The sequence below is a fragment of the Anser brachyrhynchus genome (genome assembly GCF_964034855.1).
Source record: "Anser brachyrhynchus genome assembly, chromosome: 11".
NCBI classification, from domain to species: domain Eukaryota; kingdom Metazoa; phylum Chordata; class Aves; order Anseriformes; family Anatidae; genus Anser; species Anser brachyrhynchus.
In genome coordinates this window covers 21,699,060-21,725,302 of record NC_137706.1, presented here as the reverse complement: position 1 = coordinate 21,725,302, position 26,243 = coordinate 21,699,060, and the positions used below count along the sequence as shown (strand labels likewise).

The window sequence follows — 26,243 nt, the reverse complement described above, 5'->3', positions numbered from 1 at the left end:
TGCCAGTACTTTACCCAACTCTATAGAGCTCAGATTGTAATCACACAAATCCCAGTTTCAATCGGCTGCCTTAAATGATTTTCAGATGCAAACTGATTGCTCCATTCTGCTGCAGCTAAGATGAGAGTAATCAAACCCCTGCTGTTGTCAGTACCTAAAGAGCCTCCACTTAACTGAGTTTTCAGTGAAAAGCCCTTTAAAATTCCCCAAGGGGAAGAGAAAATATGAAACCCTTCCATTTCCTTCAGTAACTGTTTAATTTAACACACTTATGAGCTATAGCCATTAAAACCCAACACATTTAGAGGCTGTTCCTCAGCAAAACCTAGGAGCGCTGACAGAAGCAGAGGACGGATGGTGCCGACGCAAAGGAAAACAGGAGTGAACGCAGGCTCTTTAAACATACAAATTTACACCACATTGGAAAGGAGTACAACACAAACAGTGAAGTCTGGGCTCGTGTTTTACATACAAATTACACACCGGAATTTCCCTTGTTACGCGGCAGTACTGCACGTTGTCCCAGACAGTACAAATTAAGAAAAAAATCCATCCTGGGCTCTGTGACCACATTGCACAACACAATGCAGCTCGTGCTTCGCTCAGTCCTTTTTCCGTTCAGTTTAGCGCAAGCAGGGTTGTGTTCACGGTCTCCCCAGTTTCATCTTCTATAGCCTGAAGAGTAACACAGAAAGGACGCGCCACCGAGACGCACCTGACACCCTCCAGGAACCAACCTAAGAGCAAAACCTCCCCAGGACACCGAGGATTAACACACGAGCACCGGCTGCGAGGGCTGCGCAAGCCGAGGTGCCGCTCGTACAATAGCAGATACTCTAGATAAAAGAATCGACTAACCTTAACAGAAGTGACTATAAGCAGAAAGAAGGGTTTTAGCTTGGCAAGAGCACAGAAAAACACCTTAACCAACCATTACACTTCTATGCCATAACTGCGTACAGAAATCCAGTTGTGTGAGTACAATTCACTTTGCCAGTCGGGCTTTTGCGAGGAACCACGCAGCCGAGGTGAGAGCGCGGTGTTTGCCGGGCAGAGGCTCACAGCTGGGGCCAGAGCCGCTTCCCATCTCTGTCATCAGTACATGCAAGGGCCTACGCTGTCCGACTCCAGAGCAAGACTCATTTCATTCATGCCTTGATGTCCCTAACCAGTGCCTCCACACCGCCCACGAGCGTGGGCAGCGGCTTTGCAGCAGAAGCCAGCAGTGGGATGAAGAGGGCAGAGCCCTTGCGTGCACTGTGAGCCTGGGACTTTCGGTGGGAACTGAAGCCGAAAGCTTTCTGCCTCTGATCTCTCTCCATTTCTTAAATTATGGTTATTTAGCTTCAGTGCGTAAACAATTCAATGAAAATTACAGAAATGGGTTGCCAGCTTCCAGTCCCTTAAGGGAAAAAAAAATGACTCCAAATGGTCAGCTGTGGTGGTGGAATGACAGATACTCACTTACATGTATAAAAATAACAATAAAAGTCAAGAGTTTCGTGCTGGCCTGCCAACACCATCAAGAGGCTTAAAATGTCAAATGATAGCACCATAAGCATTTCTGAGAAGTCTCCCCCAAATTATTGCTGCTTTAAGTTTCCCTTCCCTAAAATGCTTTCTCTTTGATCGCTCAGTGCTGGCTGCAACCCCAAGGGAGAGCTGCGCCCGCCCCGGCACGTTCCCCGTGGGACCCGCGCACCCAGCCCGAGCCAGACGCTGTTTTTCAGACTGAAGGTTCGAGCACCGTTACGTGGAGCACAAATACAACAAATCAAGCCTTCCCTGTGTTTTGCAAGAGCACCGTGTGGCGACAGAGCAGCACACCCGGCTGGTCCCCAGCTCCCCGCCGTGCCGCAGGGCTGCTCCCGGAGCCGCCGCGGGTCCTGGTGCTTTCTGCCCTCGGGGACGGTCCTGTCACCTCCTGGAGGCCCGCTCGTCCCCGCGGTCCCGGCCGGGCGCGTGGTGCCCGTGCTGGCGGCAGCTCTGGCAGCACTGGACGTGGACCGTCGGGAGGTGGCACCTTCCCAGCACCCGCAGGGTCTGGCAGAAGCCGAACGTCAAGCGGTCGCGCTCGCAGACGAAGCCTGGAGGAGATGCGAGAGCACAAGGACAGTGTTACTGCCGCGGCACCGGTACAGTTACCAGGCATTTGACAGCGCAGCTGGCAGAGACCTCAGAAAATGCAGAGCCCACCTTCATCTGAGCAAAGCGCCCGCAGCTGCCGCTTTCTCCACAAGTGCCCGGCAGCTGCAGGAGCCCTCTCCGGGACTGGCAGTGCCACTCAGGCACTTCGTCCACCTCCTTGGGTGCTGCCCGAAGAGACCTTGCCCCCCACAGAACGCCCTCCCTCGTCGCCAGGTACAAACCCTGGTGCTGAGCATCCCGTGGGACGTGGGTGAGGAGGGAGCAGCCTCGCCCCCACCACCAGCAGAGGCTGCAGGAATCGGCCCCGCTCCCCCTGCCCCGATCTGCCCAGCTGCTCGCTCCACCAGAGCCTGGCCGGGCTCGAAGGGGCTGCAGCGCGGCACAGCCCCCACGCCAAGCACGCCTTGTTTGCAGGCACGCGTTGTTGGTTTGCTTGGATTCTTCATTTCCTCCGTTTTCGGTTTACACAAAAACAGGCATGTGCCTCACCGAGTCCCACACAGCTGTGCAAAACATTTAAATTACGTCACTGCTGTCCAATTTCACCTCCTGTAGAAGTGATTAACCAACATGACAGCTTCTCTGTGGAAAAGGGCAAAGCGGCTGCTCCTGCAGCTGGCATCCCTGTGGCCCCCCACGAAACAGCCCCCACGGGACGGCTCCACAAAAGGCTTTTCCCCTTCTCAGGGCGCTTTTGGGCTGGGGAAACACCGGCGGTGGGGAGGGAACCAGGGAGCTCTCTCCGAGCACTGCCCCACGCCGGCTCCTTTCGGTGAACAAAGGGCTTTGTTTAGGGAAAGGCTGATGCCCCCGTTCCCATGAAGGACAATCTGGTCCTCTGTGGTGAGCGCAAGGGAGCAGCAGATGCAGAAGAGAGACCTTTCCTCCCTCTCTGGAGTTCAGTCGCAGCCCTCTGCGCCCCCACCCCGTCAGCACGGAGGTCACTATCCTGTTCTAAAATTAATTTTCTATTTCGGTCGAGGTATTTCCTCTCTTCCTCGCTAACAACAGCTACTTCTGCAAAGCCCTGGTGTCTCTGTGCCCTGAAGAAATCACCTCACGCCAACTCTGCTGTGGCCGCAGCCGACCGGGAGCGAGCACCGGAGCCAGCCCCGCACCGCACGTAAACACTCGGGGGCTCAGAAGAACTCAGCACCGCCACCCGGGGCGCTGGGAACGCCGGCGGCATTTCGGAGGCTCAGCACTGCTGCGGGAGCGGCGCCGTGCTGGGATGGCCCCGCAGAGCACGCTGAGATTTTTTTAGCAGGCAGCCGCGCACCTTGCTGTGCTTGGTGCTGCGCACAAGCAAAAAGCTCACGCTCACCCAAGCGGCCTTCCTAGAAAGTTATTCGTGGATCGCGCCCAGGCTGCCTCCCGCCCTCCCTTGCAAGAGCTGGGGGGGTTTGCGGCTGGAGCCTCTCACTGCAGGGCAACCTCCCTGGGCTGGCGCGGACGGTTGGGCTCTCGTCCGATCCCTTTCCAGCGGGTCAGCGCCCTGGCGCTGCAATGGAAATCCCCATAGCTGCATCGGCAGGCCCCGCACGCAGGCAGAAGCCCGTCTGCCCCGCCAGCGAGAGCTCCCTCTGCACGCCACGCTGACAGCCCAGGTGCCCCTGCTGCGGGATAAAAGCCGGGATGGGCTGGGAGGGTGGGGAAGAGCCGCCCGCCCCCGCGCCGGAGGTGGCCGCCGCTCCTTCACTGGCCCCACGTCGCAGCCCGGGGCAGGGCTCCGCTTCTCAAAAGCATTTTTATAAAATGAAGTCACCGGGAGCTGCTGAGCGCCGGGGGCTTCCCAGGGCGGCCGGACCCAGGCCCAGCGCAGAGCCTTGGGGTGGATGCACGCGGGGTCAGACTCAGCGCGGAAAATCTTGGCTGCGCCCACGGTTCCTCCCTGGAACTCGGGCTTGGGCAGAGGAAGCTGTAAGAAGCACTTCATTTTTCAGCTCTTCACAGAAGGTCCCCATAGGTTTGACCCAATTTTCATGTAATCCTTTTATTGTTATTTTTTTCTATTAACAATTTTTTTTTATAATCCTAACACTTCATCTGAGCACACGCTCCAATCTTCGAGTTGGTGCCAAATTTCACTCTGCAGAAACGGCTTAAAGCAGGGCTTCCCAAATCCAGGCTAAGTCAGCACATCAGAAACCGAAAACCCACGCTTCTGTGGTTGTTTTTTTTAAGTTGGTGTGGAAGTCGTTTTAAATTTCATTTAAGCTTCTGCCTTACAGACCTAAGCATTTACTTTCATACTGGGGAAAAATAAACTTCCTGGTACAGGTTTTGTAAAAACAAGGGAAGGTTGGGCTGAGAGCTGAGCCAGCAAGACGAGAGCACTGAGCCACTGACCTCTGACCTGCGGGGCGCCCTCGGAGCCAGCTCTCAGTTTAACCAGCGTTGGCCCCGGCTGCTGCTGCTGGGCCTGCGGTGCCCTGCGCTGGGACCGAGCGCTGGAGGAGGCACCGCACTGAGCAGCTTCGTCGTAGGCAGCACTAGAGACCGGCCACTGGCGAGCATGCGAGCGACGTGTGCTCGGATGCCGTTTGTCCGTCTCACCCCCGCAGCCCATTTCCAGCTCATTTCCCCGGCCGCGGCGCTGGCACGGCGCAGTCCCTGCCCTCCGAGCCCCGCTGGCAGCACCGTGCTCCTGGCCAGCGAGTCATTTCTTGGTGCACCACACGCGGCGTGAACATCCCCGGTGCTGCGCGATGCGCCCGGCCTCGGCTCCCCCGGGCACTGCAAAGCAAAGCTGTGCTGCTGGCACCGAGCACCCAGCACTCCCATCCGGCTCGTGCTGCGCACGCCAAAGCCTGTAAAATTCTGAAAGCTTGGAAAACGAGAGGGAAAAGCAGAAAGCGCCCCTTTTTCAGGCTCTGCTGCTCAGTCTGAGCCCTGGGGCTCCACGCGTCACTGAGGAAGGGCGACCAGCACCCCCCCAGGGGATCGCAGACAGAAGGGGCCAACGGCAGCGCTCTCAGGGGCGAGGAGTTGGAGTCTGGATCCAACAGAGAAATTCTCATTTCCGAAGAGCTGATGCAGAGCCAGAACTGGAGGATCTTCCCTGCACTCATGATAAACAACTGTGCTGTCTTTCACTTCATTCTTACGAACAAAGGGAGGAGTAGAAAAAGCCAACTCCGCTGAAACAAGCCTCTGAACACGACCCCGAGCTTCCTCTCCAGAACTGGAAACCACTTCTAACGCGCCGTGCCCAGAGCGTCCCGCAGCACCCGCGGGCACCCTGCGGCGGGCACGGAGGTCGCAGCACGCAGCCGTTTCGTGTCGATGGGCTCCCTGATTCCTTCACTTCTGTTTTTGTACGAGATCGGGCAGGGGAACGGTGCTGGGCAGCAGCCCCGAGCCCTCTGCTTCCAGAGCCTGGGGGCGAGCGCGGGGAGCGACTGCAAGCGAGCGTTAACACGCGGCTGAGGGCGCTGACCCTGCGGGCCGTGGGGAAAGCTCTCCTTTGTCAGTTTTGCCCTTGCTTTCCTTGTTTTTAGCACTTACAGCCTGAGCCGGCTGCCCCGTGCCCACACAGGGTGCCCCATGCCGTGCACCCAGCACCCAGCGCGGGAGGTGAGCCGATTTTTTCACCCTAACTGTTCGCACTGGACACTGAAGCCCATCACAATTTACGCTTTCAGAAACCTAAATCTACAGATCGCCAAGGAGGGGGGAGAAGCGTCTTCCCTGCCGTTACTCAACCCAAGGTCATTCACATAAAGCGTGCAGGCATTGCACTAAGCAAAACCCCGCCGTTCTCAGCCGGGAGAGGAAACGTGCCGTTCCTGTTCCAGCCATATGACAATTGCTGTGTTTTCTCTTGCGGCGCGCAGGTTTCAGCGGGAGCTGCGCTGGGCTGGGGCTGCCCGGCCCCGGGGCTGGGGCTGGGGCACAAGAGCTGGGCCCTGCAGGCGGCCGCCGGGTCCTGCCCCGGCTGGAGGAGAGCGGCGCTGGCCAGGGGTGTCGCACGGCCCCTGCTGTGGAAGGCATGGTTGTAGGTAAGGCCAAAATGCGCAACAGCCATTGCGCCTACATTGCATAAAAGCCAGAAAAATCCTTTCCCAAGCTCCCGCTCTCTATTGACTGCTGCTGTTAATTAGCAGTAAGTAAAGGGCACTTAATGACTCGGCCAGCAGTGTCTCCCTGTCTTGCCACGAGGATGAAGACTTCCATGCTCAGAGGAGAGTAAATTGGAATTCGCTGCAATTATTTCTAGCAGGGATCCCTCGTGGACAAACTTAGCTGTATGCAGAACCATGAATAATTTCATTTCCCTACTGAAAGCAAGAAGGAATACAATGTCTAATTGCCAATTAATCTCGAGGTGGCTGGAAACACAGCCAGACACTGGGTGGGGAGCCGAACGCACGCGCGGGAGGAGGAGAGGAGCCCGGGGTCTGCCCCTCGCCCAGGCTGCCCCAAACCAGCCGACCTTGGCGCTGCTCCCGGGACACGCGGCTGAGCCCCCCCTTCCCGCTGGCTAGGAACATCTGTCTAATTCCTAGAGAAACCACATGTATGGCCCGTTTGTGCATGCTTGTTCTGGGGCCAGCTGTACCCTTTAATTCCTTTCCCTCTCCGGTATCTGAAGGCTCCTGATGGGCAACGACCGCCTGCTAACGCACCCCGCAGCACAGCCCCGGCCTCGGCTCCGTTTGGTGGGGGAGAGAGGGGGCGGCCCTGGCAGCACCCGGCCGGGGAGCAGGGGTTTGGGTTCAGCGACGCCCCGTTATCAGGCACGTTATCGGCGTGCGGTGCGCGCTGCTCCTCGCTCCCCAGCGTTCATGTTCCCGAGCAGGGCAGCAGTGCTCCCCAAACTCCTCTACCTGCTAGATGAAAGGTGCCTGTGTGTGAGCTCTCACAGGAAAGCTGCTCTCAGCTCCTCTCCAAGGTGGACACAAAACTAAATGTAACATTTAGATGCACAAATCAACATCCTTTGCGTTTTGTTTTTTTTTTTTTTTCCCCCCCCAGTTTTCTGAGCTACGAGGAATGCTCTGGGAACAGGCGTGGCTGATGTGGGCGTAAAAGCTCTGCTTGGGCTCCGGGCGCAGGCACGGCTGGGATCAGCACAACAAGCCTCCCTGAGACGAGCGCTGCTCTTATCTCTCTGGCAGCGTGTCCGCAGTCCAGCAAATCCGCTCCCACTCCTATCACCTCGCAAGGGCTGCCAAGAGCACAGGCGTCCCTCGCGCCCCTCCGGAGCAAGCGGCAGCAGGGCCTTCCTGGCACAGCACCGGGAGACCCCGCGCAGCCCCTGGGACCCGCGCTGGGGGCAGGAGCTTCACCTGGGGGCAGCTGAGCAGGGCAGCGTCCGTCCCCGCGCACCCACCAATGGCTCCTCCACGGGTGGCCTTGTTCTGAGCTTCTCCTGGGCACAGGGCGACCAGCCACAGGCTGTGGGTCCTCCTCCAGGCCCACGCCGCCCTGCGCCCGGCCCCAACACGGATTCTCTCACCGTGGGGTCGTGGTAGTTTGACTCCCTTGTCTTCATATGGGGTAAGAAAACTGTCCCTGGCCTTGCTGGGACGCCACGAGGACACATCTGAGTGCCTGGTGGGCTCGGGTGCTGCCTGGGAGCCATCTGAGGACACAGCCAACCTTATCTGCTCCGCTCACAGCTGGATTCAGCCGTAAAACTACAGGCGCGTTTAAAAATAACTTCTGTGTAATCATCAATTAATTTATAACGTAGCGACAGAACAGGATTCTGGTTTTAATTAATTCCAACCTCCTTTAATTGGAGAGGGCCAATTGCCGGTGAGATGTTTGCTTATGTTTGCTCTGTTCCATCTCCTTTAAAAATCCATCTGATTATGTTTTAACATTTAAGCTCTGCTGAGGTTACTCGCATTTTTGTGTCCAACGAGCACATAATTGCTCCCCGAGACCAACACACGAGCTGGCTGGTACCAGTGCACTTCGTGTTACGGGAGATGGAGACTCCTTGTCCTCCTAACGTAAACACTGAATCCCCGCAGCCTTCATTAATCTTGTGCAATAAAGATCCTTTAAAACACAGGAAAGGGCTAGAGTTTACGTTCATGCCTTTTCTGGGAGCCTCTGCCTGTGCATTTACACATCTGTGATTTCCTGCCATGTGAAAGTTTTGTTCCTCCTCATAGTTTGGCAGGAAATGTTTGTATTTCCAAGAGGCGTTTCCTGCCCTGGGCCGCGGCCAGAGCATTTATGTCATTTCTAATCCAGAACCGTAACATTTATTTGTGTGCTTCCTACACATCCCAACGGTTATTCTGGTACAGCCTTGGCCGTGCCGAGCATCCACGCGGCTCTCGTCACCGGCCCGTGCTGATGGGAATTTTCCCCTGACAAAAACGGCCGGAACCGCACGGCACCTCCCAGAGAAGCGCGACCGGCCGCCACCTCCACGCCGAGCCGGGGCAGCAGCGCAGGCTGCGGGAGGAGCAGGGCCGCCTGCGCCACGGACACGCGGCGGCACGGGTGGGTAGGGGGCTGCGGGGTGCCGCTCCTGCGGGGCCAGCTCCAGCCCCCCGGCCAGCTCCCGTGGGTGAAATGTTTCTTGCTGGGCAGACAAAAAGCTTTTTTCCCCAGACACATTGAGAAGATAAGGCTGATTAACGATTAGGGTGCCAATATCGGTGACATCTAACCCCCCATTATATTGCTTTTCTCTTAGGAGCTCTCAACCCCTGCGGCGTGCACATTTCTGGCTAACAGGGACCTGCCCGCTGCCACGGGACACGCTTCTCTGGGTGAGTGGGGAAGTGAGGAAGCAAACCGTGTGCCTGCCCCACAGCTGAGCGCTGTCTGCAGCCCGAGCAGGCGAACCAAGGTGGCAGACGGTCAGCATCACCCCGGTGGGACTATCCAGAGATGCTGCAGACCTGGCGTTACCTGATTTTTCTCACGGTGAGCCCACGCTGGTCTCAAAAGTTTTATAATGGTCAGAAAGCTTCACCTCTTGGTCTTTAGTTCTGCCTTCCTCTTTCCGAGGAACGCGTCACTTCTGCCCCAGGTCCCTCCACAGCAGCCCAGTTGCTCGCTCGGGTGAGCGCTGGCGGTCCCTCGGCTGGGTGGCGCTGCTGCCCCGGGCACGTAAATCCCAGCTCCCACTCATGGCCCTACAAACACCCCCAGCCCCTTGACAGCTGAATGCTCTGGACGTTTATAGACGGTTTGAATATTCCCACTTAATTACTGGTTAGCCAAACTAGCCTTATACAAGTAACGTACAAAACCCTCCCTCCAGCTTGCAATTAACGTCGAGTGCTTTTTTTGAGCTTCTTCCAACCGTGCAGCATCGCTGATCCCAGGACAAAGCCCGCCCTTCGGCGTGCTGCCCCTCCGCTCACCCCACTCCGGCACGAGCACAGACCTCCCTTCCTTCCCGGCCCCCTGCCCGCCAGCTCCTGCCGACCCTCCTGTGTTCACACCCAGCTCCCTCCCCCTGTCCTGCTCTCCAGGTCTCGGCATCCCCCGAGTGGCCCCATCCAGCTCACCCTCTCACAGCCACGCTGATTTTCGGCAGGCTGACCCTCGCTCTGATTTTTCCTCCTGCTCAGCAGCAGCAGCAGCGCCACCAGCACGCGCCAGCCCTGGAGATCAGCGCTGCTCTTGGTACGCCGCCCAGCTCTCCGGCCCCGCACCCAGTCCCCAACCACACAACTGCACAGCCCGGGGGGCTGACAAGTGAAAGACGGGGAGGAGAAAAATAAAGAATGGCTCTGAGCCTGGCTAGAAAACACATCCACGGTGCTGGACAGAGGTGGAGTGTCTCCAGCCACCACAGAGGATGATGGAGGGCAAAGCGCTGCACGTGTGGTCACACCTGCATGGGTGCTCGGGAGCACTCTGTGCTTGCACTGAAAGTGCAGCTCCCTCGTGTGAAGCTAGAAGCTTTCACGCCCAGCAACAGCGCGTAATCTCCTGTACCTCTTGCCTTTCTCCATTATGACTTCTGCCAATCTTATGTAAAGTAAAACATCAACCCCAGCCTCAACCCTGAACATCCAGGCACTGCAGCACGACGCAGACACACGTTTACACCCATCTCCTCGAAACCAAGCGGGGCTTTCTGTTGGCAACTGCCTGAATGGCAGAGCGGCACCGGCTGTGTGTGCTGCCTGGGAAGGGGTGATGCCAACCAGCTCACACAAGCTCTTGGGGAGCACGATCACATTCAAGAGAGAGTATTTAGTCGTCAGGAGTAGAACGGCCCAGGGGGCATCACTCACTCACCCGCATCGGTGCCTTCGCAGTCCTGCGGGTTGCACTTCTGCGTGCTCTCGGGCCAGGGCTCGTGGTCGCAGAGGCTGCTGTCCTCCTCCACCTGCCCCGTCTGCGTGTTGATGCACTTCACCTGGCGCCGCTGGATGCCCCCGCCGCAGGGCGCCGAGCACTGCGGGAGCAGGCAGAGCTGTCAGCTGGGCCGGCAGCACCAGGCCCTGGGGAGTTTTTATGCTGTTATTGCACCGCTCCCCGGTTTGCTTTGGAAGGCTGGCTTTTTACCCCTGCTCCTTGCATTTGTGCAAGAGAGCTGTTCCCATTCTGCCGCTGCCACGCGCTGCAGATGAGGGCGCCCGGCCAACTCGGGCGTGGGGCAGACGGCACTGACCAAGCTTGTTGACTTCAGGGGCCATGGCAATGACAGCACCAGGGACGTTTTTATCGATTGCTTTTGTAAAGAAACCATGGGAGGGGCACACAGCACCTCTCAACCCAGAGCTCCGTGGAGGAGCTGCACCAGCACAGCGAGGAGGATGCTGATCCAGCGCGGAGCTCACGAGAGAACCGTGCCTCGCCGCTCGCATCTGCTCACCTGCCCCCAGGAGCCCACCACCCAGCTGGTGCAGGGGTGGGTGTTGCAGGGCCGGGTGTTGTTGGGCCGTAGTGCCTCATCGCAGCGGCTCAGCTCCGGGCACGTCACCAGGCGCTCCTGCTCCCCTCCGCCGCAGGGCTCTGAGCACTGCAGAGACAAAACTCGTCAAAAGGGGAAGCCGACGGTGTAACGGAACAGCAGACACACTCCGTGCGTTGGACTCTTAAGGAGAAAAATATGAAAAATGCCCCTACCGACACATACACAAACACAAACTGCTTCCAGGGTCAAATACCAACTTCGCAGCTACAGCTGCTATCGGCGTGTGGTTTCCCTTTTGGAGCTGGGTGCTCTAAACTAGCTTCAAGTTTTCCAGAGGCAGGCAGATACAGGAGATGTGCTGCAAGCATCTGCTCCTACATTTAACAGTCAGCCTCAGCCCTCTGCCTCCCTGCCCAGGACAATGGCCCGGGCTCAGGCGATGCTCACCCCGCCCGCCCGCACACCTCCCCTGCAGCAGCTGCCGTGCGCCTCGTGCCGTGGGCAAACAGGAGGTGCCAGCCCCGCACGCTTCCAGGGGGAGATATAAAAAATAACTGCATGTGTGAAACATCGCATCACAAGCACGCATGCTGTTCACTGCTTCTGAGATGACCTCGCTGCTCACCATGACCTTACAGCTCGCTTTTTGGTAAAAGACAACAAACAACTGCCTCCTCTTGCATTTATCTGCAAAGAGCTCTCAAAACTTTTGAAAACAACCCAGCTGACACACCTCCTCATGCACCACGGCCAAGCCAGGCACGACGCCCTGCCGCGAGGTGCTGGGGTGCGCGGGCACCGCTCAGCCCCGGCCAGCAGCTCCTACCTCTCTCCAGGAGGACGTGTACCAGTCCAGGCACGGCGTGCCCTGGCAGGGCATCTGCGCCGGCGGTTTGTAGAGGACAGCCTGGCAGTGGAAGGGCCGCAGGAGCCTCTGGTCTCTGGTGTTGATGCAGTGCACGTCCCGAACCTTCACCCCTCCACCGCAGTTCCTGGAGCACTGGGCAAAGGAGAGGCACGTCACGCTGCAGCAAGGGGCTGGTGCAGGGCAGTCCCTCTGGGACGCGACCCGTGGAATAAAATAACGAACTGACACGCTCTGCCTTAGGCTGGCTTGGGATAATGCTCAACCTCTTTACACCTAAAAGCCTGTGGAGCTCCCAGCTGTAACAGAACAAAGCCTTTTTGCATCAGACAGCTGCTGATCTCCCATCCACGTATCTCGGAGATCGAGGCCACGCAGAATAACAAGGGCCATTCACCGCTGTTTAGCCCAGCAGATCCCTCCAACCTAACTGCAAACGCATCCTGCTACTGTGGATTCTCAACAGCTCTTTTCAGAGACTTTCAAACCTTCCTTCAATTAGCTTCCACAGTGCTGGCTTTTAAACCACCCCACTATTGTGGGATAAAGCAGTTTAAACTCTGTGGTGAGTGCAAAACCTGATCCCCCGCCTCTGCAATCCGTGGGGCAAGAGCACGCACTGACAGCAAGTAACCGCCCGCATGGCAGGCACCTGCTGCTTCCCTGTCTGTGTGTAACGAAGGGAAATGTTGTGGAAGGAGAGGCAGGGCCCGGGTGCACGCCTGCTTACCTTACTCCAGTTCCCCACGCGCCAGGACGAGCACGGCCTCAGGGAGCACCTCCGAGCGGGGACGGGCTTGCTGGCAGCAGCGCAGTGCCGCTCGGTGCCGGTGCTGCAGCGCACGCTCCGCCAGATCGCGCCCACGCCGCAGGTGGCCGAGCACTGCAAAAAAAAAGGCAGCCCCTAACGCACCTGGGGGCAGCAGCAGGCGCTCGGCTCACGGCCTCCCCCCGGGGATCAGGAGGGTGCCGGAGGAACGGGACCGGGCCGCGGTGAGGCACGGCCGGGGGATGAAGGAGCTCCGCCAGAGCCTGCGCCTCGCCCTGCCTGGGCTAAAACCCCGCTGCGAGAGGCGGGCAGCCCCGTCTGGGGGGTGAAGGAGGAAAACCTTCTCCTGCAGAGCTGTGTAGGTGCTTCTAGTCTGAGATGTCCTTTCCTTGGGGTGGTGGCTGTAGGTTTTTTCATTGCTGGATCTCCATTAGCTAGCACTAACGGCTCCAGTGGTTTGCTGTTCTTACAGCGATCCATTTCACACCCTTTGTGCCTGCCTGCCTTCCCCATGCGCTGCCTGTCCTCTGCTTCCTGACTGCTCCAAGCTCGAGTGAATTTTCCTCTCCGGCTCATTCCCTCTTGACAGGCAGTGCCATCATCTCCTCTTTTGGATTCACCCCTCACTTTCTAGACTGCTCTGAATTATTTTGTAGCAGCCTTTCCATCTCAAAAGCCTGCGCGGGGCTTTCAGAACAGACTGGCTTAGTGAGACCGGCGTAACCCCGTGCCAGGCCCTGCCCCGGTGCCGAAACCGAGAGCAGGGCTCCCTCCAATGCTGCGGACGTCCCGCCGGCTCTGTGGGGAGCACTCGGAGATGCTCGGTGCCCTTTCACAAAGCCCACATGTGTGACTGTATTTTACTGACACCAACTATTGTCCTCCCTCCAACTGGCTCCTTTGTGCAACCTTCTTAAAAGAGTTCCCCGGTGCTCGGCCTCCAGTGGTTTGTGGCACAGAAGGCTTCTTATTTTTGTGCTTTCTGATAAAAGCCCATTACCACGGGTTGCAGAAGCCATTTGTCTGTCACTGCAAGTGCAGCCACGGGACAGCTATGCAGTAAAGCGATAGCCGATAATTACAGATAATCCCCCATTCACTACGTTAAGCACAGCCCCTTCCCCGCGGTAATTTGCAGCCTTAATGCGCCTTAGCCTTGACATTTAAACTTCTGTCATTTTGTGGCGTATTTTAAACCACTCTCGCCTATAAAATGACGGCAGTTTGCTCCTGGGCCAGACTCTGCTCTCGCCACGTGCCCAGCCACGGAGCAGGGGCTCGGTGCTCTCAGCTCCTCCTGAGCTGGCAGCGCCACTGCAGAGGGCGCGGAGCTGCCACGGCCGGTGCCCGGCAGAGTTCTGGCCGCGGAGAGGGCCACAGGCACCCGACTCACGCTGCCTTCACCCCATGGCACTCGGTGCTGTCAGCATTTGACCCAAACGCAAAAATGCCTGCGTTAGCCGCGTGCAGGGAGCGGTGCCCCACAGAGCACTCCTGGGGAAGGGACAGGTCTGCTACCTCCAGCCCAGCCCCGTTACACCTCTGGTGGGACACAATAATGGGGCACAGCGCCTACCTCGCTCCAGTTGCCGACCTCCCAGCTGGGCGTCGCAGTGGCTGTTTCAGCGGTGGATGGTGGCAGCAAAGCCTCGTCCTGCCCCCAGAGCCCCGGGGGGGTGGGAGCGGGCTGGGATCCCTCCTGCTCCCCGTCACCGTAAGCAGATGTCCTTGGGGCTGCCGATGGGAAGCGCTGCCCCGGAGTGGTGCTGCCGATCTGGGCCACGCTGGAGGTCTGGGGGGTGTTGGGGGGGGCTGGCTCCGGGTGGCGCAGCACCCACGTCTCCCCCAGCCTCCCCTCGGTCCACGCCGCCGGTGGGGGCTCAGGGGGCGATGTTCCTGCGGGAGGGCTGCGAGCTGGGGACGCCGGGGGGGCTGGCGCCAGGGCAGCTCTCTGGGTGAGGCCGCTGGAGGTGAGGCGGGTGGGCGACCCAGGCGTGGCGGGGGACACGGACACGGGTGCTGGCAGGGCGGTTGTGGCCACGAAGGGGGCCGAGGTGAAGGACGGGGGGGTGCGGTACCCCGCCTGCTGCCCTGCCTCCCCCGGGGGGCTCCTCGTAGCACCTGCAGGATGGGGGCTTGCAACCGGACCAGCGCCTTCAGCGTGCCTGCCCACCTCCTGCTGCGGTCTGCGGGCAGTGGGGAAGGTCGGACCTGTCCCCTCTGCCACGCTGCGTGTCCCCTCTTCTGTTGCGTGCATGTGCACAGTCCCCTCTGGTGCCGGTACTTCTGCCGGCTCTTCCTGCTCTTCGGTCTTGGAGGCAGCACCGTTATCATCACTGGTGATGACAAAACCCATTTCCCCTGAGTTTTCCCGGCCCTTCCCAGCGCTGGCAGTGTTGTCAGGAGCCGCCGTGCTTGCACGGCCTCTGTTCCCAGGCTCTCCCACGCGCTGCGGGCTGCGGGACGTGCTGTCTGCACCGGCACTGCCCCTGTCAACAGGCAGCGGCGCGGAGGGAGCAGCCGGAGCCCAGGGGGCGAGGCCGCGGGCTGCAGCATCCCACGCGGGAACGGTGCCTGCCAGCACGGCACCTGCGGGCTGATCGGGGAGCGGGGTACCCAGGCTGCTGGGAGAGCCACGACCTGCCGCAGGCTGGGTGGGCAGCAGCTCCTCGGAGCGGGGCACGAGCACTTCTCCCTCCCCATCACTTGTGGGAGCAGCTGTGGCCGCGCTGGGAGCGGTTGTGCTGGTTCCCCTGTGCTCAGGGGCCGTGCCAAGGAGGTCATTGACGACCAAACCCCCTGACTCTGCCTCCCCTTCGCTGTGCCCAGGAGCAGAAACCTTTGCTTCGCTTTGCTTCACCAGCTCGTCCCCATTCGCTCCTCCTCCTGGCTCCCCGGCGTGCAGGACATCTGCGGGCAGCTCAGGAGGCTCCTCCACATCGTTGCTGCTCAGCTCGGGCTTAGGGCCCTCGCTTGTGGTTTCTTTCTCAGCGAAGGGGTAATACGACAGATCCTCATGGAAGTTGATAAAATTATAATCGTAGTAAAAATCATCAACGAAGACGTTTCCTTTTCTGGATGAGAAGTCCTCCTCAGTTATGATATTGACGTCGTTGGACTCTGGGATGTTTGGAATTAGGGGGTTGAATTCAGTGATGTGGTTATTGCCGATGTAATCTATCTCATTAAACATTTCTCTGCTGGAAGAGCCACTGCCAGACCAGTCGGCGTTGTCGTTGTCTAATTTCATCTGGCACTGTGGCAAGGAGCAAATAGTTTCCGAGCTGGGTCTTTGTTCGGGGTCACAAGTCGCTTGGGTATTATTGCTGCAGTACACAGGGCGCCTTTGTGTCCCATTGCCACATGTTGCTGAGCACTAGGGAAGGAAGAGAAACGAACATTTCAGAGGGGAGAGCACGGGAGACGTAGGACGCCAGGCGGAAGCGTCGGTCTGGGCAGCGGGCGAGGGGCTTCCCGTGGCTCTGCCTCTGCCAGCACCCCCCCGGGTCCCCGGGCTGTGCAGGCCCCGTCGTGGCGCGGGGCAGCCGGCGTGCCTGCCGAGCTCCGGGGCCGCCTCCCCCTTCAGGACCGCCTCGGCAGGGGCACGTACTGCAGGGCGTTTTGCTCAGGGTGATCCCCGGCCTGCACTGCAGCCAGAAGTGATTTTCCCGGGAGATGAGCATTGTAAAGGGCTTTGGATAAGATGATCTAATCGGTCTTCTCCAAGTGACCTATCTCCATGAATCGCATCTCTTCTTCTGGAAGAGAACGTTTTAAAGAAGGAGATAATAACGGGGGTGTTGTCCTAGCAAGCAAAGGAAAAAAGCGAGGATCAATGAGTGGCTTTGTGGCAGACACCCTCTCCTCCACCATAACGGTCTCTTTGAGGTTGCTCCGTACAGAAGAAACCCACAAACTGCAGCGAGGGACGGCAATGTTTTCTGCAAGATAAGTAAACCATGGCGCTACGAACACCACACGTGGGTTGCAGAAGCCACGGGCTGCTGCAGTTTGCCGTGGCAGCTGCGCAGAGCATTAGTCACGTACAGCAACACGCTCGCACAGCCCGGCCGGCAAGAATAAATAATCACCAAGTCAAACAAACCCAGCAGAGGGGGGTTCTGCAAAAATCGCTGTTCTCTGGATGAAAACGGATGGGCTGGGGCAGGGCTTTGGTGCACGGCCAGCAGCGCTGGAAGGTAAGAGTGCAAGGTGGGCAGACAGAGCCCTCGGGGTGTCTGCAGCGCCTCTACGCTGGGCTGGCCTGGAGATGTGGTCCTCAGATAATCCAGACTCGTGTCCTTTGAGCCTTTCTTGGGTTTGCTCAGTCCTTGCAAGGGCCCAGTGCCTGGATGGGACCTGCAGCTGCCCCTCTGCGGGACATGCCCCCCGCTGCGGGACACGTGCCCCCAGGCGGGGGCTGTCCCCGGGCTGCCCAGCGAGGTGCTGCCCCCGTGCCAGCTGCAATCTCCTGGCTCCGAGTCTCCTGGGAAATGACGAGGAGCGGAAGCGCCCCCCAGAAATGTGTCTGGCACCAGGCAGGGTTCAGAACATCACGGCCGGGCATTCCCACCCACCACACAACGCCACTGAAATCCAACATCTCCATTGATCCGCCTCTGCAGCGAGGTGCCGGCAAGCGGCCTCGCCCCACCGGGACGGTGCTGCCGGAGCAGGGGGAAGCTCAGAGCTCAGCTTCCACCACGCAGCCAGAATTTCTTAGCAAATGGCTCCAGCTCCATCCAGGAGATAAGCTCCAGGTAGCACGGCTCTCACGGGAGGAGGAGGAGGGTTATTTGCCAAGCCTCGGTTATCAGGAGAGCCCCCAAGGCACAGATAAGAAACTGCTGCCGTTAAAAGCTTCACAGGAGGAAGGAGCAGCGCTGGTGGGGGGAGCTCAGCACCACGCACGGGACTGCAGGAGGCATCGCCGCAGGAGGCATCGCTGCAGGAGGCATTGCTGCAGGAGGCATCGCTGTGCCAAGCTGCACAGCGGGACGTGCCTCTGTGAGCAGGAGGCAGATGCTCCGCGGGCAGACCCTCGTGTGTTAGCAGCCAACAACCTGTGTCCAAGAGCATCGCAGCTTCTCCAGGGAGCCCGTAAAGCTGGCTGAGCGTTGCTGCGGGGTCCTTCTGAAGGCACCACCTCCCGGACCCACCGAGGTGCTTAACCACCCAGGCTCAGCAGACTTGCAAATCCCCCCTTCAGCTCCGGTGGGCTCCCCGTGAGACACACGTGCTGCCCTGCCCGAGGGTCTGCAAGTACACAACAGCAAAGGACCCCTCCTATTGTCGCTGGGTCGATGGACCACGTTTCCGGAAAGCTTCTCAGCCCCTCAAATTTCTCCCCTTATTGGTGGTGGTGGCAATGGAGAAGAAAGAGGACTCTCACTTTAAGTGAAGGAAGAACAGAAAAGTCACAGACATCTTAAAATCTCAGGCGCGCTTTTCATGGTTTCGCAGACGTGGAGATGGCAAAGCCGAAGAGGAGCACTGTGACAGCCCGCGCTGGCTCCATGCGGAGCACGGACCCCGGGGCAACTTGGGATTCAGGGGTTTTCCTTTAAACTATTGCAGCCTTCTTTCTCAACCGTGCAATTGTGGCTTTTGTGGGCCTCTAGAAAAATATTTCCAACTAGCTCTCATTTAGCCTTCGAATTTTCTGTTCACATTTTTATTCTCTTTGTTTCTTAGCAACGAGCTCTGCTCCCAGGCTCTGATTTGTCTCCTGGTACTTTTCTTCACGCTGAACACTTTCTGAAACCACTGCTCAAATTAGGAGTTACGACTCTTCGGTTAAAAACCTCGGCCACAAAAATGCAAAAATAAAAAAGGCTACACAGGGTCTCCACCGAACGTGGCATTTTGTACATCTCTCTCTCTCCCTTAAGCACACTGCGGGAGGACTCCCTGAGGACAAGCCCCACGCCTGGCAGCGGCAGCAAGGCAGCGCAGCCCCGTGCCAGCTCGTGCGGGTGCGGAGCAGACGCCCACCCGCCGCCACGCACGTGCACAGCACAGCTAGACCCTGGCTGGCCCGCAGCACCTTGCCTCTGCAAGCAGGAAATAGTCATAAGGTTCCTGCCAGAACAAAGGGGAAAGACTTGCGGGGCTGGAAAACACATTGACGGCTTTAACACGTCCTGTTTCTGCCCTCTCTGCATCGAGCACGGAGCACGGCCTTGCCTGATTGAGAAAGCAGCAAAACTCGGAGAGGAAGAGAAAACGGTAAAAATACCGGTGCTTGTTCCTTACCGAGACCTCTCTGAGCCATGAAATTCCTTTCTGTGTGAGCAGGTACTATAATGCAAGCCCCAGATTCCCTTCAGTAGCCAGGAGAGCTCTTGCCTGCTCCGGGCTGAGGACATCTTGGTGGCACCTCGTCCCCGCTCTGGCCAACTTTGCAGGGAACCGCGACCACCCCAGCTCTCTGTCTCACCTCTGACCAGTTCCCCACGGCCCACTGAGAGGGACAGAGGACATCCCGGTGGCAGGGAGCGGTGGACTCCGGCTTGGAGAGGTGCTGGCAGTCAGCTTGCTGCAAGGCCCTCTGCTCGTCCAGCCCCACGCTCTGGATGCAGAGCACCGTCCTCTTCATCAGCCCCAACGTCCCGCACGTGGCCGAGCACTTTTGCCACTCGCCGACCCACCACCTGGGGGAAGATGAGCGGTGAAAACGTGTGTGCTGCAGCCAGCACCTGCCCTGTGCCATCCCCAGGCCCCTGCCGGGGTGGTTCGGGCATCGAAGTTGTGCTGAGAAGGAGCAGAGGAGAAAAGAGCAGACCTGGCGGGGCAGGGCTCCTCGTTGCACGTCCTTTGCTGGTCGTCGGGCCGGGTCAGCGCGTCGCAGTAGCGCTCCTCCACAATGCCGGCCAGCTTTTCCACGCAGTGCACGATCTGCCTCTGCACCCCTGGGGACACAGACAAGGCTTGGCTCTACACGCGACCCCAAGCAGATCACTGCGCGTCCTGTCAGCAAGCAGCAGGACGCCTCGCCGTAACCCTCAGGTACCAAAACCAGAAGAAAGAACCTGAAACCTTCACCGAAACCGAAACTGAAATCTGAGAGCCCACCTCTGCTGAGCTCTGGTGCCACTGCACGTGCCCCTCGCATGCTGCCAATGGCACCAACACTCCCATCGTACCCAGGTGGCAAAAGAAGAGCTGGACACCCGAAATGTGGTACGATCCCTCTGTGGTTAGAGCTGGGGAATGGAACTGTGCTGGAAAATGACCCTGCGCACCCAGCTCCACAGGTGGGGACAGCCTAGGCTGGGGTGTAACTGCCGCTGGTGCAGCCCAGGCAGTGGCCCCGGGGTGCCAGTAGCGGGTGACAGCCGAAGCGCCCCCCTGGGGTGCCCAGCATGAGGTAAACCACGGATCCCGCCCCGGGATGGAGGCCAGGGCTGCTCAAGCAGAAAGCTAGAAACAGAACGCAGAAAGATTTGGCAAATCTTGTACTCCCTTAAAAAAAAAAAAAGGTGTCAGATCCTACCTGCTCTTTCAGGGCTTAGGGCTGTCAGGAAATACCTAAGAAATGCCAAGAATTTCCACGGGTCTTCCCCACTCCTCCTCCTGGTCTCTTTACCAACAAGCGCTTCTCAGGGACAAGAGAGGCTAAAAGCACACACACGCACCCTCCTGCCGCTTCCCACTGCCCAATTTCCACAGCGATCCCAGCCCGGTCCTGGTGGCTGAGCCCTTTGCAGCCCCGGACACGCAGCGGGGCATCTCTGGGCAAGTTAGGCTGGGACAATGGCTGAGCGAAGAGCTCCTGAGTAAAACCTGTCATCTTGGGCGCTGGGCGTTGGGGGCTGCCAAAACCAGGTGCAGGAGCGTGCCTGGGGACGGCCGCTGCGCGTGTGTGCACGTGCCTGCGTGTGCACGCTCACACCCGGCCGCTCAGGGGGGGCTTTCCGATGAGAAGCGCACTGGCAGCAGCACAGCTCCTTTTGGCAGCCTCCTGCCCTGCTGCAGCTCGTGGATAAATCACCCCGAAGCCTCCTGCCCCCGTTGTGCAGCACTCAGGGGTGACGTTTTTCAGGATGACCTCACTTCCAACACACTGCCTCGCTGTCGGCTTTTGTCCTGCTTTTTGCAACACATACTTGACCCGTGACTCGGGAGAGCTGTAAATAACGCCGGCCAGCTGAGCGCAGACGGGCCCGGAGCTGCTGAGCTCTGCTGGGGAGAGCGCCCGGGCGCTGCGGCCCTGGAGCTCCGAGGTTTCTGAGCACGAAGCTGGCAGAGATGGGGCCCCTGTGCCCAGCTCCCCCAAATCCCAAATATCTCAGCTCTGGGAACAGCCACGGGGTGACCAGTCTCGCTGGCCAGCTCGTGCCTGATGTGCTCCTTCATTTCCCTTCTGTTCTGGAAGCTGTCAACCCAACGATGCGATGGAAAGTTGGTTTTAAATAAAGGCAAGAGAGCTTGCTTCCCGTCCTGTTTGACTGCACGTGCCGCAGGGCAGTGTCATGGGCACCCACGCAAATCCACAGCAGAGAGCTCATAGCAAGAATAGGTAAAAAGCTCAGCAAAGTCATGCAGCACCACATCCCTCCTGCTTCACGGCAGGAATCAACCCACACCTACCAGGAGCAGGCAGGAAACATCTCCTGGCCTTCCGTGCTGCCTAAAAGGGACAGGTGTCAGTGAACTCCCTTTGCTTTTCACACAAAGGGATCCTTCTTTTTTCCCTTTAACTTTTACCCGGAGCCAGTGCATGGCTGCTCTCAAGGAAGCACTCTCTGCCCCCAGCCTCACCCCATGCCACGTGCAGGATCTGCTCCCTGCCCGTGGGTGCCCGCAGCTGTGGTCTGAGCGCAGCCCAGTGCCATGCTCAGCCCTGCTCTGCTGCTGGGGAACGTTCAGCTGGGGAGAAAGCCAAAAAGCCGGGAGAGAGAGAGAGAAAGAGAGAGAGATCTGATCCTTCTGACGTCTGTTTATGGAGTAAAGTGAAAACACTCACTGCTGTCAGCTCCGCGGAGTGCTGTGAGACCGAACGGCCACACATGCTCACACACACATCCCTCGAAAGCTTCCCATCCCTTGGAGCCCAGGGCGCTCGGGACACAGTGAAGAGGAGGGGAAGACAGGACATGGTGCCCACACAGGACCATGATGTTCTGCCCCCACCAAGCTCCTGAAACAATCTCCCCTCCCGCGGCCCGGCCAGGCTGCAGCCCGGCCATTTGACACTCTGGTTTCTCTAAAGCTTTTTGTCCCAATCAGCCTGATGGCCCAGGGACACCCGGCGCGGTAACAGGACACCAAACTGAGGAAAGCGCTGATAAAGCGCGGGCCCCCGTGGCTGAGCATGGCAGGGGCCGCTAGGGAGTTACGACCTCAGCACACGCTGCCTTTTTTTGTCATCCTCAAGACCTACAGAAACCAAAGCCCCAGGAATTTCTAAGCCAAATGCCAGCAGTGCTCTGATACGGCTGCAATGGGGAGCGTGGCACGGAGGACGTGCAGCTCTTGCCACCAGCTGCCTCTCCGGTGCCTGCTGTGGCGCACGGCGCAGCACAGGGACAGCACAGAGGTCCTGCTGCCTCCCTGCACCACAAAGTCCCATCAGCATTTACGTTGCCTAGAGTGAGAAAGAGACCGGGGACTAATGGAGGAGAAGTGACGTTTGATGGGCTGAGCCTTGCCTCCGGCCTGTTGCGTGCCCCATGGTGCAGGGACGCTCTGCTGGACTCACCGGTGCCGCACGTGGCGGTGCACGTGGTCCAGGAGCCGAAGCGCCAGAGGAACTCGGCCTGCTCGATCTCGTTCTCGCTGTCAGCCGGCCGCTGGATGGTGTACTGGTAGCGCACGCCGGGGTTGGTCTCCTGGAACAGCAGCTGTGGGGAGACAGCAGGTGGTGAGAGATGTGGTCAGCGCAGGGCAGCCGGGATGGCCATGGCAGAGGTTTCCAGGAGATAACAACCCGCCCAGCACAGCCATACAGATGTCACGCTCTACCCAGCTCCGTACCAGAGCAGCATTTGTCCTCCCTCTCTCCCTGTCGGCCAGGGACGGTGCTGGTCTGGCTGCTGTACCCCAGCAGCAGCACCCGACCCTGTCGGAAAACGCACTCAACAAGTGCTCAAAGCAGTGTGAGAGCAGAAGTGCCCCAGCTGGCCCTGCTGAGAGCGCTGGGCTCATGGAAACGTCAGGTAATAACAAAAAATAGCAGCAAGAGCACTGAGAGCTTCCAGGAGTTGGGCTTTACGTCTGCTCTGCCAAAGAGCCTGGCAGGATTTCCTTGTTAATTCCCCCCGGTCCCGCTGCCAAATGCAGCTCAATCCGAGGAGCTCCTCAAGGTTCAGCACGGCTGGGTCCTTCCCCGCGAAGGGCCCCGATGTCCCTGCCCCAGGCAGCGCCGGGTGAGGACGCTCTGTGTGTGCCACCACGCTCAGCAAGGAGCCCCCCGGCAGCAAACACCCGCGCAGTGGCTGGCTGGCAACACGCGCTGGAAGGAATGCCATTAGGTTCTCCCCGCTTGAAATGTGGCTCTCGCTGCTCTCAAAACGAGCGCGGCAGCTCCTATGGCTAACGTCACCCCTGCCCAAAGCGCCCCCAGCACCAGTCAGAGCTCACAAAAGGCTGTGAGTTTAAATGTGTTTTTTTTAGCCTAAGCGCTCCCATTACTGCCAAAGCTTTGTTGTTCTTGGAGCTTTTGCAGGAGCAAAGGCGTCTTTCCAAAACCTCTTCATGAATATTGAAACATTTTTGTCAAAAGGTTTTAATTAGGTTATGAAGCCCAGAAAGCATCCCAGCAATTTGCTGGTGCTGAGCACGCCAGTGTCCTTATTAGCAGGGGAAAGCAAGGCTTGGAGGCAGAGGAGCCGAGGATCCCTCTCATGTTGAACCTCTGCAAAAACACAAACCCGAGCCTTTGGCTGGCTCGGGCTGCTCGGCGAGCTGGGGTTGCAGGGACGCAGCTCCCTGCCCACCCCATCTCTGCACCAAGCAGGGCACCGAGGCCGGGAATGCACACACAAAAGAAATCAGACCTGGGCTCCGCAAAGCCCCAAGCCCCAGGCTCCCAGCAGACCTGATCCTCCTCCCTGCCCAGCTCCGCGAGCCCAGGCTGCAGCACACGGCGGGAACCCCCCCGTTTCCTCCTGCTGCTGTGCTGATGAAGGCAGCACACCCAAGGAGAGACGTTCTCTTTCTTCATTTCTCAGGGGGTGGTTAAAAGGGAAAAAACAAGGTTAAACCACAACCATGAAGCGCACCTCTGGGGCGCACGCATTACTCATCCCTATATCCTGCGGGGCGTGATTTCGAGGAGGCATCTTCACATTCCGCGGTGCACAACCCTTCAGGACACTGCTCGGATTTTAACTGTGCCGGTCAAAACTGAGCCGGCTTTGCACCAACCGAAACTTCAGCCTGACAGCAGCTGGACCACAGTCAGGGGGACAGTTCCCACTGGTTGCTCCAGAGGAAAACTTGGCCTCTGGGGACAGGGACGTCAGCTCTTGAAAGCTTTGCATGACCTGGCGGACCCCTCACCACTGACCCAGCCCAGAGCACTTCGCTGGGGCAAGGATCTGTGCACAAACACACGTCAGCAGCGAGCAGCTTCCCAGAGAGCTGCCCAGCAGCAACGGCCCCGGATCCTCAGGTCCCGCGCTGCCTTTCAGCCGTCCTCGGCGCGGGGTGCTACAACCTGCACACAGCTGGGCAAAGCTCAGTTAAATGTAAGGCTATGCCGGAAAGCAATCCCTTGGGCAACGCTTTTCTATGGAGACAAGGTGAAAATTAACGGAGTGGGATCGGTTAGCAAAACCAGGCAATTTTAAGCTAAGAGCCGGAGCTGCCACTGCTGCAGCCGAGGAGGGGTGCGGTGCCTGGCGAAGTTGCTCTTATTAAAAGCGTCCCCAGGACACATCAGGTGAATTGGGGACGTGGATCCACGGGGAGCAGCCCCTGGGGACCAGCAGATGCTCTCCTCCCCGGCACTTCCACCATGCTGGAAACATGCTTGTGCAACACGATTTGTTTTGAATGTGTTGCTTTTTTTAGGACTACGTCTGTAACCATAACCTCTCCTGTCTGGCCATACGCAGCATTGCCCCACGACGGGCTCGCCTCCTCAGGGCCGCGGGGGTGTCAGGGCTTACTTTAGGGGAGCTGGAATTCCCATGTGGAAAAATGAGTAAAACTCGAAAATTCTTGTTGTTTCGGAGGATTTCAAATGATCCTCTTGGATTTTTACTTTCTGCCCCCAGCAGTGTTGCGAGCCAGCAGAGCCTGACCGGCAACAACCACAAAGGCACCGCCCGGGCTTTGGACCTGCCTGAGCACCCCCGAGGAGCGTGAACCCTCGCCCAGACCCCGGGCAGTGCCGGGGGCCCGATGCCGGCAGGGACATGGCACTGCCAAGGGGCGATGCTGTGACCCAGCTCCCTGGTGCCTCCACCACCGCTGGAGCCCACTTGGACCCACAGGCTGCTCCGGCCCTGCCAGAAACACCACGGGCTCTTCCCTTGCTCTTGATAAGATATGGAAAAAGCCTCCGGAAACCAGCTATTTCTTTTCATACTCTCTCTCCTGTGTAAATATTTTGAGGAATGCTGCAAGCTGGATGAGGCTCAGCTGGAAGCAGTGCGGACCCGACCCACCCCGAGCTCAGAAACGCACTCCCTGGGCCAGCAGCGTGTGTTCGGCTGCTGGTGGCATCGGCTCCTGGGGAAACGCGCTGGGGAGGGGACACGGCCCCTTCCCGGAGGTGGCCCCGAAGTGCCGTGAGAGACCCCTTCACCGCAGCCCCGCGCAGGAAGGCTGCAGAGCCCCCGGCTCTGCCCCCGCATCCTCCCCAGCTGCAGGCCCTGACTGCAGGCAGAGCCCAGCCCGTACCTGGATCCACACGGGCTCCACAGTGGGCCCCGGAGACGTGAGGTTCTCCCAGTTGCCTGTCCTCTCATAGGTGAAGGTGGTGCCTGCCACCCTGTAATCCCCGTTCCACTGGATGGTCCAGCCGCCGTTCAGGAAATACTTCTCTGGGTCCTCACTGCGCAGTGCCAGAAAATTGCCGGCTTCTGCGACTTCTTCGATGCGGATCTCTCGGGCTCCAACGGGGATAATCCCAATATCAACGTAACCTGGGGATGCAACCAAACATTTGCCCCGGGGGAATCAAGAACATGACCTGCTCCCTGGGGTAGGTAGCTAAGTGCCCCTTGGGACAGGGTGCTGGTGTCTCTCGGAGACATCAGAGAAAGACGTCTCCTACCTGAGTGCTGGCAAGGGCTTTACCACACCTTGATCATGTCCTTGTCAACCCACAAAATCATCTTAAGCCTTTCCAAACGAGCTTTAGGGTGCAGAGATTTGTTCTGAGGTCATTAAATACAAATAGCAGTAAGGAAATATTTTTCTTCTGAGGGGCAAGAAGTGGAAAGGCAACTCCCCTCCTCCCTGTGCTACTGCTTGGACCTTATCTCATCCAAATCAACAAGCCTGGGTTAAGGAAACACTGCAAATGAGCAGCGTGAGGGAGCCTGGCTCTTGGTGCCGGTCTCGAGCTGAACACACAGAAACGAAGTCCCGTGTCCCTTGGGTTCCTGCAGCCTGGGGCACTGACGGTGCTTGCGGAGCCATCCCTCCTCCCGGGGTGCTGC

At 58.5% G+C, this 26,243-nt stretch overlaps 1 protein-coding gene and 1 long non-coding RNA gene across 2 annotated transcripts in view; one reads left to right on the top strand and one right to left on the bottom strand.

The window, feature by feature from the left end:
* Nucleotides 1–246: 246 nt before the first annotated feature.
* ADAMTS7 (ADAM metallopeptidase with thrombospondin type 1 motif 7) overlaps nt 247–26,243 on the bottom strand; it is a 49,487-nt gene continuing 23,490 nt past the window's right edge. The window contains exons 15-24 of the mRNA XM_080551565.1: nt 25,480–25,724; nt 22,331–22,472; nt 19,412–19,538; nt 19,067–19,280; nt 14,204–16,003; nt 12,589–12,741; nt 11,820–11,993; nt 10,952–11,098; nt 10,372–10,531; nt 247–2,087 (exon numbers count right to left, since the gene is read on the bottom strand). Coding sequence (XP_080407691.1) covers nt 1,918–2,087; nt 10,372–10,531; nt 10,952–11,098; nt 11,820–11,993; nt 12,589–12,741; nt 14,204–16,003; nt 19,067–19,280; nt 19,412–19,538; nt 22,331–22,472; nt 25,480–25,724 — 3,332 coding nt within the window. The 3' untranslated portion in view covers nt 247–1,917. The remainder of the gene's footprint in view (nt 2,088–10,371; nt 10,532–10,951; nt 11,099–11,819; nt 11,994–12,588; nt 12,742–14,203; nt 16,004–19,066; nt 19,281–19,411; nt 19,539–22,330; nt 22,473–25,479; nt 25,725–26,243) is intronic.
* LOC308176209 lies at nt 2,094–8,172 on the top strand. Its single transcript, XR_013938144.1, has 2 exons — nt 2,094–6,149; nt 7,126–8,172. It is a non-coding gene; the product is annotated as an uncharacterized lncRNA (long non-coding RNA).